At 39.0% G+C, this 16,395-nt stretch overlaps 1 protein-coding gene across 1 annotated transcript; it reads left to right on the top strand.

The window, feature by feature from the left end:
* Nucleotides 1-624: 624 nt before the first annotated feature.
* LOC309506008 (alpha-2-macroglobulin-like) lies at nt 625-14,616 on the top strand. The gene is made up of 34 exons (XM_082179520.1): nt 625-782; nt 912-1,092; nt 1,167-1,323; nt 1,569-1,621; nt 1,904-1,924; nt 5,339-5,504; nt 5,602-5,686; nt 5,793-5,907; nt 5,990-6,113; nt 6,490-6,599; nt 6,685-6,855; nt 6,944-7,177; nt 7,285-7,494; nt 8,494-8,643; nt 8,765-8,890; nt 9,058-9,151; nt 9,829-9,937; nt 10,035-10,260; nt 10,331-10,457; nt 10,535-10,656; nt 10,755-10,806; nt 11,358-11,444; nt 11,532-11,708; nt 11,861-11,936; nt 12,140-12,296; nt 12,529-12,603; nt 12,685-12,847; nt 12,953-13,146; nt 13,230-13,442; nt 13,552-13,673; nt 13,762-13,843; nt 14,042-14,125; nt 14,227-14,332; nt 14,434-14,616. The coding sequence occupies exons 1-34, from the start codon at nt 697-699 to the stop codon at nt 14,472-14,474; spliced, it is 4,296 nt and encodes a 1,431-aa protein (XP_082035646.1). The 5' UTR covers nt 625-696; the 3' UTR covers nt 14,475-14,616.
* Nucleotides 14,617-16,395: the final 1,779 nt, after the last annotated feature.

Here is a 16,395-nt window from a genome sequence, read left to right as displayed (position 1 = left end):
GTCTACAGTCACTCGATTTTTATATTTTCTTTTTCAGAGTACTTACATTTTAATTATGTATTGGTATATAAAGACAGTTTAAACAAATTTGGAATGTTTTTTTTTTTGAAAAATGATTACCTACCCTACCTTTAAGAAACACTGTTTCGATTGATTTATAATACAGAATTACCGGTATCCCCTCTCACACATAAAAATGGGTGTAAGTGAACTACTGTGTAAACAGGGCCAACAGGTCAGTGACCATGGTTTTTCACTGATTACATAAGCACAATGATGAAACAATATAATTAAAAACTAAATACGGATACAATCTAATCTTTATATGTTTATAGGCTATACATTTTACATTGTTTATATTTTAGTATAAACAAGCATAGGTATCAGCTTTGCGTCTGAATCAATAAATAGTCATTGAGGATGACAACTAATACTAACTGCTTATTTTTTATTTTACAGAATTTAAGCAATACTGTGAATGATATCAGGAGGAGGAGGAGTTAAGCAATGTCTTAGGACCTTTGCACAATGTCTCGAAGCGCCAACAATTGTAACTAATGTTTATCAAAATCTCAAGAAATTAATCATTAATTTGAATACAAATAATTTCTCAATAGCTTGTTTGGGGCGAGTGCCCTTTAAAATAAAGACACAGTCAAAGTTGTGTTCATAGTGTGTTCTGCATCAGCCTTCATCATGGCTTTCAATGAGCATTGTGATTGGAAAGGGCTTCTTTTAGTTTCTTTCCTCTTCCTCTCTGTTCATGGACAAACCTTGGGGCCGTAAGTAACTTTGAATGGTAACTGTTTATCGATCATTGTGAATATAGTGAATGGATTGAGACGCAAATTTAATGTTTGTTGTTCTTGAATAAGACACAAAAGTTGCAGAGCTTTGATATTTATCGACAGATCTTTCATGGTGACGTTTCCTGCAGTGATCGGGTCTGGATCTGAGGCCAAACTGTGTGCAAGTCTTCTCAAGCCCAATGAAAGCCTTGTCCTGAGCATTCATCTGGTTCATGGTAACCAGAGCACTTTACTGCTGCAGGAGAAAGCTGAGGAAGAGTTTCATCGCTGCTTTAACTTTCAGGTTTGTTATCAAGAAATATGTATTCACACATAATTGAACATTCATAGGTTTTTATATAACTTGTCTCCCAACAGACACCTCAGGTAAAAGCAGAATCAGTGCAGACAATGAAGGTAGAACTTCAGGGGAAGAACTTCAAAATGACAGAAGAGAGAAAAGTCTTGTTTAGACGTTACTACCCTTTGACTTTTATCCAGACTGATAAACCCATCTATATTCCAGGACAAACAGGTGAGCTGTGTATGTTTGAGATTTAAAGGTCCATGAATAAATAGTACTAAGGTTTTATTTGTTTCACACTGTTATTGACATAGTGGTTTTATGGGATGTGATTAATGAAAGAACATTAGCAATGTCCAGGACACAACAGACAAACAGTTTGGCATTTCTCATAGCCTCTAATATTGCTCTGTAGCTCAGAAATGACAAGTGAAAAGTTTGTAATCTCATGTTTTCACATATTTCTCATTTCACAGTGAATTTCAGAATTGTCACACTGGATAAAAGTTTTGTACCCTTTGATCAGAAGGTTTGTATCCTTTAAGCAAAAGCAACAGTCTTTTATGTGTGTGTAATTCTCTTATGTTTAGCTCCAAGCCCAATTAAACACACCTGAAACAGGTAATCAAGGTCTTACTAGGACTACTAGAAACTTCCAGGCAGGTGTGTTGAGACAAGTTGGAGCTAAACTCTGCAGGACACTGTTTGGACACCCCGGCTTTAACAATAAATATATGATTTGCACAATAGATTGTTAAAAAAATTATATTGCATTTTGTTACATTATTAATATTTATTCTCTCGTTTTTAGTACAGTGCAGTCATGCTGGAGGTAAGCACAACCCGTCTTTTGCACAGCCATATACATATACAACATTTGCATTTCAAATTTCTGTTGTATTTGCAGTTATTTATTATTCATGTGATTTACTGATTACATGTACTGACTGTTACATGTAGTAACTATCAATTATGCACAATTACATGCAACTAACCCTAAACCAAACAATCATCCTAACCCTTACCCTAGAGCAGTGGTTCCCAAAGTGGTGGTCGCGAGATGATTTCTTAAAAAAAAGGTGGAAAAAATATACACTCTAAAAAATGCTGGGTTGTTTTAACCCAATTTGGGTCAAATATGGTCAAACCCAAACGTTGGGTTAAAAATGTAATTAAAAAAAATAACCCAACGGCTGGGTTTGTCCATATTTGACCCAAAGTTGGGTTGAAATAGCCCAGCAGTTTTTAGAGTGTATAGGCCCTATATATTTTTGTTGCAATTAATTTAACCCTTTCGCACGTACACCGGGTAGATTTTCTGTTTGGCGAGTAAATCTCAAAAGGCTATCCGCCACACTGGCGGGTGAATGTTCATACCAAAATATGAAATTTCAGCGCGCACGCGCTCTTCTGCCTCAAGAACGAGCAGAGAGAGAGAGAGAGAGCGAGAGCGAGAACCCCGGCCGCGCGCGCGCACTCACTATTCAGAGCGGCCCAGCCAGCGTCAAGCTTCCCCATACTTTTTGACAAGTGTCCTTGACAGGACGGCCAGAGCTTCTTTGCAGCTCAAGTCGGAGGCGGTGTGTACACAGTTAACGCTCTATCTGTTGACGGCGCTGAGGAAAAAGCTCCCGCCACTGGAAGAAGCGGTCGCCGCCCATTTGTGTTCGGCAGTTGGAAGGCTGCGCACCCATCCGTGCAGAACGTCTTCAGCACTCGCGGATCGTGCATACTCCGCCGCTGGCCAGGCTTCTTCTGCTGGTTCACACGGGACGGTTTTAAAATTGTCGGCCGATTTTCCAAACCTGAGAGACCCCACACACGGGGATAAAAAATCACGGGTCTAACAGTTTTGGTCGTACAGTGTGTGGTGCGCAGCCACACGGCAAAATCAACACATCACACACGAACCGATTTGACTCCCGAGCATTCCCAGATCAGACGGGAAATCGCGCAAAATACCTCGAGATCAAACGTGACTTCAGAGTAAACAATCATGGCGGACGAAGAGGATGCAGTGGCAATAGTTTGTAGTTTGTTTTTAACCGAAAAAAAAACGTTATCAAAAGAAAAGGCGATGATCTCTGACGTCCACCGGACTTTCTGGTGCGCCATGCCGCCGGCTGTTTTCATTATATTTCCCGGTGTTTCCTCGCCGCCTCGTCACCTCACTTTCTGATTGGCTACACTCCACAGTCCACAGGCTGCGTGCTCGGGGGACACCACACACGAGAAGAAATCGGGCCAAATAAATCCAACATGTTGGATATCCCCGATTTGAGATCGGAGCGGTCCCGACGTCCTTCCGAGCAGACGAGAGCAGCCTTAACACACCACACACGGCAGGAATATCTGATCAGATTATTTTACGATAATCAGAGCATCCTTAAGATTGTCGAAAGGGGTGAATCGGGGCTAAAATCGGCCTAATTATCCTGCCGTGTGAACCAGCACACACCATGGCCGTTCTTTTCTCGAGAAAAGGAGTTTTCCCATAGCGTTCGCAACGCAATACTCGTTCCCTTATCTCTCAGGGAACCGAGGTTACGTTCTGCCTTCCCTTCCACACGAGTCAGGTAACAAAACAAAACAAACAAACAAAAAAATTGTATTTCACCCCAATGATAGTAATATTTCATATATTTCTCACATTTTGATCAATATACATATATATAGATTTTTTTTATTATACATTTCAAATTTTGCTCTGGACATTTTTTTTTACGTACAAGTATTCAACATAATAGGCCTACCTTATCTCAATTAAAAGTACTGAAATTAATGTATATGTGACAAAAAAAAAAAAAGGCTGTTTATTATTTTGGCCGGTAAAAAATATGCTTGGCTGGGGGATTTTTTTCATCTACCAGTCCCCGTGGCAGGTGAGCCAAAAAGTTAATTTCGGACTCTGGGGTGGGGAGGTGCGGGGTCGCGGGGCAGCAGCGCATTTATCATGGGGGTCGCGGGCTAAAAACTTTGGGAACCCCTGCCCTAGAGTAAGTGCATGTAGTTAATTATTATTACTCAGTACTTAAATGTATAATTACACTGTAACACGGACACCTTAAAGGGGTCATCTGATGCAAAATTCACTTTTATATGGTGTTTGCACTTTGCATATAAATGTGTCTTTGCAGTGTGTGGACACAACCACCATACAGTGGAAAAAATCCATTCACTCCTTTTTTTTAATACTCAAAAAGTCTAAACACTCTCAATAATCAGGACTTTTGGATTTTCTAAGCACTATGATGTCATAATGCTTATGCTTCGCCCACGACCACTGACGGACTGTCCCGTATTAGCATATTTCCCCCTGAAGGCCAATTTATACTTCTGCGTCGGGTGCGCGTCGGGTGCGCGTAGAAGGTACGGCGTAGCATATGCATTGACGTGTACCATACGTCGTACCCTTCGCCGTACCCTGACGCGCACCTCCTCAAAAATGTAACTACGCGTCGCGGCGACGCGGACCGCAAGATCTGTGATTGGTCGGCTGGATAGCATCGCGTTTTCCTCCTACGCATTTCCGGAATGATCTTCTGCACTCTGCACCGCCCGCCCGCCATTTTTAAATTCCGAAGATCAGTGAAGAGCCATGGAAATAGATCAAGTGACCGAGAGATTGCTTGAAGAAGTGCGGAAATACAGCCATCTGTATGACTCCTTCAGTCGCCATTGCTCATAGAAACCTAAACTCAAAATAGCCGCGAGGAATGTAAACACAGTGGAACTGGAACATTAAAACCCACCCGCGCCAACTAGCGTTTCGGCGGTGTAACTGCAGAGCAACACAGACATTCGCAGAAGTATAAATGCTCACGACGGCGTCGCCTACGTGCGTAGCCTACGACGTACACTACGGCGTACACTCGACGCAGAAGTATAAATTGGCCTTTAGCCATTCGACTCCCCCCACGGAAGAGAGGGGTGGGGTGAGCAGTTGCTCATTATCATTTAAAGAGACATGCACCGAAACAGGTCACTGTGACCAAAGCTGTTTTTGAGGAGGTAAAAAGGGTGTTGTTTTACGCAACCATTGAGGAATTTTAACCATAGTATATTACAAACTTCACATGAACACCCTAAAGAATCATACCAACCTGTGGAAAATGGACATCCGATGAAACCGTCACCAGAAATGTCAATTTTTATTTCATGGTGACTTTAAATAATGGTCAGGAACTCAGGATGTATGTAGATGACTATAAACTATCTGCACTGTGTGTTCTTTGTGATCAAACAGGACAGTCAAGATAACAGGATTGGTCAGTGGACAAATATTTCCTCAACAAGGTGGATATTGCAGCGCTCTCATGAGTTGAACCCAGAGGCTCGTGAAGGCATATACAAACTGAAGGCTTATATTGGTGAACGGGTGATCACACATAATTTTGAGGTGAAGAAGTATGGTAAGTTACAATATCACAGAACGTTTTTTGAGCGCTATTACAGCATTAATCCTCATTCGAAATCTTTTTGAATTGATTCCCTGTACTTGATTTCCAGTTTTACCTAAGTTTGAAATTACCATGAAAGCTCCAAAAGAAATAAGTTTTGGTGATAGCGACATGAACCTAGAGCTTTGCGGGAAGTAAGTGAAGGTTTATCTTACTTGATCTTATTTTACTGTATATATTAGTGTTTTATTATAATATAGCACGATTTCAAAAGTATAACCCAAAGCATGTACTTTATAGATACACATTTGGGCAACCAGTGGCTGGTAAAGCATGGGTGGAAGTATGCCGGGAAAGTTTGGAGTTTATTTCTCGACCCGACTTGATTTCACCATGTTTGGTTGAAACCACTGAGGTATAAGACTATGTTACAGCATGTTTATAAACACATTTTCATCCGATACTGTTTTTAATGGTTGTGTTTGTGTTTCTTCCAGCAAATAAATGAGATGGGCTGTGCCTCCTTTACCTTGGATACATCAGTCTTTTTTAACTCTATAAATGAGAGATTTCTGAAAGAATATCTTACTGTAAAATGGAAAGTAACAGAAGAAGGAACAGGTGACACTGGAACGAACAACCACTTGAGTGCACTAATATGCATTAATACATGCTTAACTAATGTACAGATAATCCAAAATGAATGTATGAAGAACTTAAGCATTTATTAATAATTGCATCATCAACTTATAAAGAGTCAAGTCAAATATGAATTGCTATGAATGAAATGCCTCCTCATGGATTAATTCCCTATCAACTTCTAGTATTAGACTCTTTATTAGTTGCTAATGCAGCAATCATTAATGAATGGCTTAGCTCTTCACGAGTCACACTTTAACTCAGGTTTATCTATGTATTAGTTAAGCATGGATAAATGCATATTAGTGCACTCGTATTGTAAAGCGTTACCATATTATTAATTTGTTTGTTTTCCCAGAAAACACAATGGAGCGGTCTGAAAAGATTACTCTGACATATGAAAGTGGTAAAGCTACGTTTACTGAGCTGCCCGAAATTTATAAACATGGGTCAGTTATTGAAGGAAAGGTATGTCTAAATTCTGGCTGTTAATTGTTATTAAATTAAAAAATGTAGTCTGATTTTTATCTTATTTTCTTTCTTCCTTGAACAGATCAAACTTGCAAACTTAAAAGGAGCACCTTTTCAAAACAAAAAAGTTTATCTTTTGGAAGGTAAAAGGTGGACTTCAAAACAACTGCTAAATCTCACTACAGACAGTGATGGACTAGCCAGTTTCTCTCTTAACACATCTAGTCTTTCTAAAAGTGAAATTAACTTGATGGTATGATAATCAGTGCTCATCCATGCAGTGTTTGGTCATTTTATGTCTTTGTTACATGAAAAATAACTGCACATTCTTTGTTAAACAGGCTAGTGCATATCCAGAGTTTCAGATTCAACGCTTTAAACTGCCTTACATCTCTACTGAAGAAAAAACAGTCCAGCTCTTCCAGCCTGCCACTCCAGACACCCCAACACTAAGTCAATTGATTATAGAGAATACTGAGCAACCATTAAAGTGTGACTCTGAGTTTACAGCCACCATCAAGTATTATTTTATTGGAGAGACTGTTGAAGACTTCAAAACGGACATTGTCTATATGGTGAGAACATGTGCAGTATTTATATTATTGCAGAGATGTTTTTGTTTAACAGTATTATTTGGCTGCACTAGTCAGTTTGTTATTAGAGTGTCATCTGTCTGTTTCAGGTCTTGTCCAGAGGAGCGATCGTTCATCATGGATATGAGAAGATTGAAGTGAAGTCTTCTAATGGAGCAAGTGGCACAATGTCGTTCAAACTGTCTGTTAGTGCAGATCTGGCTCCTGTACTGCAGATTCTGGCATACTGTGTTCTGCCCAGTGAAAATGTTGTTGCGAGTAGCAAAAATGTTGATGTTGAAAAGTGTTTCAAAAACAAGGTATGTATAAAAACGTCTCCGGTTACTAAACATAACTTTGGTTCCCTGAGATGAGGGAAAGAGATATTGCGTCAGAAGCTGACAAAGAAATACTAAAGCCTGATTGAATAACGCCGTTGTTCTTACAACGGCCAATGGCGTTCATGCACGCAAAATAGGGTTAGTTTTTTTTTTTCTGAATCCTAGAGATCTGTGAGGCTCAGCCACAACTGTCTGTGCAAAACACTTCAGAGTTCTCTAAAGATCTCAGGGTCAGGGCTTCGTCCAAGTGCTTCTGCATCTTGGTCTGGAAGACTTGAAGGACAGCCATACAGTACAAGGCTGAGAAGCTGCTGCCGCAGTTTAGAATTTGCCAGTGATTTTTGCAGTTGTGCAGAAGGGCTTGTTGAGCAACAACTTATCCAGCCGGCTTCATTTTTTTGGCTCAGCGGGGTCAGAACTCAGCTCCTCCAATGCCCAGGTCATAATCCGGAGAAGCTCTTCATCGAGAGCGCCTGGAAAATCCAACACTTAGGGCAATGAGACTAGTCCTCTGTGTCCGACGCCGACATTGACATAGTATCATCGTGCTCCTCGCTGCTCGGCTCCCTACAGAGCGGCTTCTGAGGAAGAAGATGCAACTGTCATGGCTGTCCAGGAGCTCAAACGGTCCTGAACAGGCGGCACAGGGCTTGGTAGCTTTTTCCATCGAAGATATCGTCGTCGAAATGCTAAGGGCATCAGTGTAAAATTGTTGTCCACTGCAGGTGATAAATCATGGTGAGAGGCTTCTTGTAGATGTTCTTGTGAAGGAGAAAGATTCTGAGGCAATTTCGCTCAGTGCCGCTTTATTAAGAACAATGGCGTTATTCAATCAGGCTTCAGCATTTCTCTCTGAAAGGTGTTTCCCTCAATAGTGTCAGCTTCTGATGCAATGTGGAGTGAACCAAAATCATTTACATGACCACAGTCCATTCTAGTTCAGTACTAAAATGACACGTCCTTCTGTTGTTGTCACAGGTGTCTCTGCAGTTTTCTCCTGCTAAAGCGGTTCCTGGTGAAGAAAACACTCTCCAGCTCTCAGCTCAGCCTGGTTCTCTGTGTGGCCTCAGTGTTGTAGATCAGAGCGTCCTGATCCTGAAGTCAGGAAAACGTCTGGACGCTGACAAGGTGTAGATGAAAAGCTAATCAAATGAAAAACAACAACAACTTTTGTCTAGAGAAAAGCATAAAATGTTAAAAAGAAATCTGTAGATTGTTTTTAATCTGAATATAAATGTTACCTTCATAGGTCTTTAACCTGCTGCCAGTACAGTCAGTATCAAGTTATCCTTATAATGTTGTGGATACACCAGAGTGCCAAGAAGTTAGACCTCGCCGAGCTGTGTTACTAGACCATGTTTATGACAGCTTGAAGGTAACAAACTGCTTATTAAATGGTTAGTGAAGTTATTTATAGAGGATGAAGTAGTACATAATGAAAATAATTACAATTAACTAGAAGAAATATGGATTTAAATGTTGTATTTTAAACATTCAAGCCTCATATTACATTTCATGTGGTTTATAATTGCTGTCTGACAGAATGTGGGATTGAAGATGGCAACGAATTTGCCTGTGAGACAACCCCTTTGTCTGAAATACCGTGGAGTTACTTATCACAGAGACTATCCATTCCGTATGTTCTTTTAAAATTTGTAATATGATGCTTTTTTTGTTACATACAATTGCAGAAAGTGTTTAAAGGCTGGAATGCACTACACAACTTTTCAATTCTGAACAGATTTTAAAACACTAAGCATCATGCACTTGCCGACGATCTAAATGGTTACAGAGAAATACTGGGAATCATACACTAAAAGACTCACTGATCACACAAAACCAGACTTTCACGTTGTTCCAAACACAACAAACTTATACAAACATGCATCTCTTTCTAGGAGACGCATGGCAATTGACAGTGTGTTCAGTTCAGTTCAAATCAGTTCAAAATATCAAAATGTTTGATATCCTACAACTAGATGGAATTATAGTCTGAAGCTATTATTATATACTCCCTGATTTTCTGTGAAATCTATCAACTCTAATCTGCAGACTGCCACTGCCAAATTTTGCCAACCTGTGTAGTGTGTTCTAGCCTTTAAAGGAACATGAAATCATGTGATTGGAAATCCACCTGGTTCTATTGTTGTTAAATAGCAGTGTTTGAGTGTTAATAGTTGACATCTAAAATTGATTCAGATGCATAAACAAACAAAAGCGTTTTGGACAAGTAAAGGCATAAATATACTGATGGGTGAATTCACAAAAAATCATTACGCCTGCTGAAAGCACTGTTTATTTGAACACATTCAGATACGATGGGTTACACGATTATGGATTCAAGAAGAAAGCTTTCATCTCCTGTGGAAACGGTTCGTACCTTTTTCCCAGAAACATGGATCTGGAAACTCAGTGAAGTTGGGTACGTAAATGGATACCCAGCAAAGACTTTATAAGATGAAACTGAACATTACTAAGACACTTTCCACTACATTTTACTGTACTGTGTTGCACGACAGGGACTCTGGATCAGCTCAGGTTCCTGTCACGGTTCCTGACACCATCACCTCTTGGGAGACGGAGGTCTTCTGTCTGTCCTCTGAAGGTCTGGGTCTCGCTCCTCCTGCTCAGCTGACAGTTTTCCAGCCCTTCTTCCTGGAGCTCTCTCTGCCTTACTCCATCATCCGTGGAGAGATCTTTGAGCTGAAGGCCACTGTCTTCAGCTATCTGTCCAAGTGCATCATGGTGAGATTTCAGACACATTCTAATCAAATCATATCAAATATGCCTCTAATCATGTGTGGTTGATTGACAGGTTAAAGTGACTCCAGCTCCGTCTTCAGACTACACTCTCAAAGCCTCCTCTGATGATCAGTATTCATCCTGTCTATGTGCTAATGAAAGAAAAACCTTTAAATGGATCCTCACTCCTTCTGTTCTTGGTGAGTTTTCCAGTCTGAATCATTGTTTCTCGGTGTTTGTGTCTGTTGTATCTTCACGTACATGTCTTGTGTTTTAGGAGTCTTGAATATTACTGTCAGTGCAGAGGCAGAGGCGTCCCAGACTGTGTGTGACAATGAGATTGTGAGCGTCCCAGAGAGAGGACGCATAGACACGGTCACACGAACTCTACTTGTACAGGTCAGCGCACTTCAAATGTCTCTTAGATGTCATTTACCCTTTATCATAATGCTGCTTATGTCAAAATGATGTGTTGATGTGTTTATTTTATGCTGCAGGCGGAAGGAACTGAAAAGACAGAGACTCAAAGCTGGTTATTGTGTCCAAAGGGTTAGTCTGCAAATATTTCATATATTTTGGTGTATAAGCACCAATAATGCTGGAACCCTTTTGCTTTTGTTCAGTTTTTTTCGGGGATCAAGCGGTGAAGTTTTTTCAACTGACAAAAAGTTGCTCAAAGAATTTTGGCTGTCAATATGTTTGGCATATAAAAGACTAATTGGCTCTTTATCTTATAAACACAAACTCTAACTTCATTAAAATTAGTACACATTGCATATAGCGGACATTTTTAGGACACACCAAATTTGAGGACCAACAGAGGGAGCTAAAATATACAGTAACCAAAATATTCTCATATGTCACTGACATTGTAATTGAGAAAAGCTGAAATTTGTCAGCCTTTCATGACAAATTTTGTTTAGTAGTTAAGCTGTGCCACATTTTGAAATTGTAGCTACTTCCCTTTTCCAAAGTGCTTGAAACACAGTAATTCCTGCTTGCGATTATATTATTATTATTGGGACTTCACAGATGGTATTAGAATGTTAATATTATTGCATTACTCTGTTGATGCGTTTCTGTCTGTCTGTTTCATACAGTAGGTGACAGTCTCTCAGAGGAAGCGGCTCTGTCTCTCCCTAAAGATGTGATAGAGGGATCAGCCAGATCCTCTGTTTCAGTCATTGGTAACATTTACAAATACAAGCATATATGAGGAGATTGGGTTTTGGACTTATAAAATGTAGTGAGTTTTATTTGTGTATGGTTTATAGGAGACATATTGGGTCGTGCACTGAGGAATCTTCACGGATTATTACGGATGCCGTACGGCTGTGGAGAGCAAAACATGGCTGTTCTTTCTCCCAATATTTACATTCTGCAGTATCTGGAGAACACGGAGCAGCTCACCTCAGCCATCCGAGAGAGAGCCACAGGCTTCCTGAAGAGCGGTGAGGGACATAAATCATGTCAAAGAAATACTGAGAAAATACTGCCAAATTATACATTTTTCTATACACACCTGAATGTCATTCAGTAAAGTTGAATAATCAGACACACTGAATCAAACTGTTGAATTGTTAACCATTATCACACCAAACAGGATACCAGAGACAAATGAACTACAAGCATTCTGATGGATCATACAGCACATTTGGTTATGGTGATGGAAATACATGGTAAATATATTTTCACTATTACTTTTGTTAAACATAAATAATATCAAGGTAATAAACCCAAGAGAATAGTAAAAAAAACTAAAAAACATACATTTAAGAATGTGTCTCTTAGTTCAAATTATTTGTTTTGATATTTATGATGAATGGAATTCATTAAAACACCTGATGACATTTTTTTATTATTATATCTTCCACACCACCAGGTTGACTGCCTTTGTGCTGAGGTCTTTTGGCAGAGCACAGAAATACATATTTATTGATCCAGAAATTATTCAGGGTGCAAAGAATTGGTTAATAAGTAGACGGGATTCAGACGGCTGTTTTATCCAACAGGGAAGCTTGTTCAACAACAGAATGAAGGTCTGTCAACTTCTATCTCTCTATATCTCTCTTTCTATCTAGAACACTATAGCAGCCACCTTGAAATGGTCTAGTAACTATCTAGAAAACCTGGAATCTTAGACCTGTAAATGTTAACGCTTTTTTAAAACATTTAGACGTTCTCAAGTCAACATCAAAGTTTGTCTAGATAAACTTTCCTTTAATAGTTTGAGTGTTGCTTTATTTATTCTTAATTTCTCATATATTCCAGGGTGGAGTGAATGATAATGTGACCATGACTGCCTACATTACTGCATCATTGCTTGAACTGGAAACTCCAGTCACAGTAAGTTCATCTTCAGGAAACACAGTATAAACTCATAGAAAAATGACACTCACAGTGTCTGTTTCTCTGTTTTTGTCACAGGATCCTGTCGTCAGTAAAGGTTTGTCATGCTTGAGGTCCGTCATTGAGGATGTCAAAAACATTTACACCACTGCTCTGCTCACATACACTTTCAGTCTGGCTAATGACACGGACACTCGACAGCAGCTTTTCAAGAAACTGGAGGATGTTGCTATTTCAGACGGTAAGAGGTTTGTTTATGATGATTTCTGTTGCCTTTTATGACTGTACTATTTTTTTTTTTTTTTGTCATGCTCATTGAGTTACGCGTGTGTCTTTTGTCCTCAAGGGTCTCATCTCCACTGGTCTCAGTCTGCATCTGCTGATGACTCTGATTCTCTGGCAGTGGAGATCAGCTCATATGTGCTGCTAGCTGTTCTCTCTGCAGATTCACTCACTACAGCTGATCTGGGCTATGCTAACAGGATTGTCAGCTGGCTTGTGAAGCAGCAGAATGCCTATGGAGGATTCTCCTCCACACAGGTTACTCAAACTACTCCAATCAAACACATTATTAGCGGTGTGAATGAGTAAAAGTGACATTACTGAACACATTTATTTCCCAGGACACAGTGGTGGCTCTTCAGGCTCTGTCTTTGTACGCCACCAAAGTGTTCAGCTCTGACGGCTCCAGCACAGTGACTGTACAGTCAGCAGGAGACACTCACCACTTCGATGTCAATCAGGACAACAAGTTACTGTACCAGGAGAAGCAGCTGCAGACCGTTCCAGCCAAATACAGCATTGAAGTGAAGGGCTCAACCTGTGTGTCTGTGCAGGTCTGTAGTGCGTTCAGCTTCATTTACTCACTCTCTCTTTCTTGGCATTGTGGTTATTCTGCTGTGAAATGGTTTATTAATTTATTTTTGTTTGTGTTGACTCTCTCAGATAGCTCAGTTCTACAACATTCCCACTCCTACTGAAGCTAAAACATTGAGCATTGATGCTAAGATTGAGGGAGATTGCAAGAAAACCTTTGGACAGTCCCTATTGTTAAATTTCACTGTGAAGTAAGAACAATAACTTTATGCTATAAGACATGACTTTGGTTATGGATTTAGTTCATCAACTCTGATGGATCATATTTATTTTTTCCAGATATGATGGTGCACAGGCAAGGACTAACATGGTCATTGTGGATATTAAACTCTTATCTGGATTCACAGCTGATACATCAGTGGTGCGTTTGACTATGTGAAGTGATTCATTATTAGATTTACTGTACTATCTCTTTGAATCTACTGTAAGATGGTGCAGCTATGGCCAATATTGTCCTCCTCACTTCTTGTTGAACAGCATGATAGCTTACAGAAAATAGTTCAGTTGGGCATGTAACAAATCATACTTTTTTTCTTTTTTAAAATAACGTTTTCCACAGCTTGAAACTCAAAGGACTTCAAGCGCATCATTTGTGGAACGGGTCGATTCTAAAGATGATCATGTTATCATATATTTGAAAGAGGTGGGAGAACAGCAACATTCATATGATAAGTTACAGTGATTCCTTCACATTTGATCTAAAATCTTCAATAATTTCCATGATTTATGTTTATCCTCCTGCAGGTTCCAAAAAATATTCCTGTCAATCACCATTTACAATTAAAACAAATTGTTCCAGTGAAGAATCTTAAGCCAGCTGTGATTAAAGTGTACGATTACTACCAAACAAGTAAGATTTTTATGTGCCATTTTTCTTTGTTTTTATTATGATTCAAAAGTAAAGTATCAGTTGGCATTAAGCTAATTTCTCACTATCAACATTTCCCTCAGGTGATCTGTCAGAGACTGAGTATTCATCCCACTGTGAATGAAGTGTCATGCCTCAGTTCTGCAGCTCGGATAAAAATATTTGAATGCTGACTGAATGTTTTTATTTAGTGTTTATTCCTTTTTCTGGGAAAATTAGTTTCCTGATTAGCCTTTGTTTTATTAAACCCAAACAACCTGAAAACACTTTGGTGAGCTTATTGTATTTTTGTTATTGAGTTGCTTACATACTATGGAAATATTTCAGTGTCAGATTAAATATTTTTCCTTGAGACAGTCTAGGTGCATCCCAATTCACATAATTATGCACTATTCTAAGCCATTTTATAGTTTAAATAGAATGAGTAGTTTGTTCACACTGAAAATTTCAACAAGAAATAGTGCACTTTAAATGGATGATGTTTAATAAACAAAAAAATAAAAATAAATGTTGGATACTTTAGGCACTCAACTGTCACAGCTTTCCTTTCGTAGCCAAAGTGGAGAGGCTATTATACTTCAACACTAGATGGGTTGATTACGTACAGTATTGCATAGTATAATGCATAGTGTATAGCACTGTACGTCATTTGGGACACAGCTACTGGCACAATAATACATTTTCAATACATTCTAATGCTAAAGAGATTATGCAATTACAGGAATAGGGTTAAGATCCATGACAGCCAGGGTCCTCTGGAAGTCAGTGAAAGTACTGCAGAAATCTGTTTTAAGGGATATATAAAACAGAAATGTTCTTTTAAAACAATTTTTTTACATTTCTGATTACTTGAAAGAACATGAATGATGTGTTAAGCATTATATAATTCGGTAATGTTAGTTAATTCTCATTTATGCTCCATTTATGAATTTGCACTGATGAAAATATCCCTATTATCTGACATACATTCAGATACCATTGAATTAGCTGTCCTGAAATATAACGCTTGTCTCTGTGACAGCACTAGGCTGTATAAACTGCAAGAAAAAAAAAAGAAGATGAAAAAAAAAACTGTAGGCCAATCAGACATTACCAAGTTAATTAGAAAATCAAGCTTTTTTATATTAGGGGTCCCAGGGTTGCTTGAGAGTGAAAATCCCTGATGTACAGTATTCTTTAATGCCAAAATACATCCAAAACAGGTTCAAAACCAGAAGATAGATCCAAAATACTAGTGAAAAATTCACAGTGGAGATAAACAGAACAAGGTTCAAAATAATCACTAAACCAATACAGAACTGATTGCTCAGAATTGCAGGGACACCGCTGGACCTCGCAGAGATGAGAGCAATGAGTATGGAAGCCAGACTATTTTTCCAGAGATAAAGTAAATTTTCAGGAGAATAAAGGTTATGACATGACAAAAACAGTGCTATAATAATTAACATTTTCTTGAGCAATATTTACATTTAATCATTTAGCAGACTATAGTTTATCAATAGCAACTTATAACTGAGGAGAACAATCAAAGCAATCAGACCAACAATAGGGCAACAATATGCTAGTCCCTTGTTAGTCTGTAGTATCCAAATGAAACCTATGACACTGAACATTTGTTAAGAACATGAAATAATTATAGCATATAATCTCAGGTAGCAGGAAGTGTCTTGCATATTTAATATTACACAACAGATTTTAGGTGACTTTCAGTAGCCATAAGTTTAGTCGTATTGTGGAGGCAGAGAATTTACAAATGCAAACAGCAGCTTACAGTATCTCTCCCTCTCAGTTTGAGTGGGTGGCTGCATGTATGTGCACTGGATGTTAATTATCAGTTGTCTTTGCCCACTGTTTGTCTACACGGAGTTAAAGGTCAGTAGCTCTACATTTCTCTGTAGATGAGGATAAGAGTAGGAGTTTGTTTTCAGATGATCACATGTACACTTATATACTTTAAAGATCTGAGTTGATTTCTTGCATGTTATTGACTACTAAGAACTGAACTTCCCAACTTCCCTTTTGACTGCAGATAAAATTACTATTTA

The sequence above is a fragment of the Leuciscus leuciscus genome, assembly GCF_965113295.1.
Source record: "Leuciscus leuciscus genome assembly, chromosome: 9".
Lineage (NCBI taxonomy): Eukaryota > Metazoa > Chordata > Actinopteri > Cypriniformes > Leuciscidae > Leuciscus > Leuciscus leuciscus.
Note: the sequence above shows the minus strand (reverse complement) of the source record. Positions and strands in the feature narration are given on the sequence as shown.

Bases quoted from the DNA above. Each gene is read 5' to 3' on its own strand.
- LOC309506008 (XM_082179520.1), top strand. From the start codon at position 697: ATGGCTTTCAATGAGCATTGTGATTGGAAAGGGCTTCTTTTAGTTTCT. The intron at 6,114-6,489 runs GTGACACTGGAA...TTGTTTTCCCAG, and splicing joins AGTAACAGAAGAAGGAACAG to AAAACACAATGGAGCGGTCT. The intron at 8,891-9,057 runs GTAACAAACTGC...GCTGTCTGACAG, and splicing joins ATGTTTATGACAGCTTGAAG to AATGTGGGATTGAAGATGGC.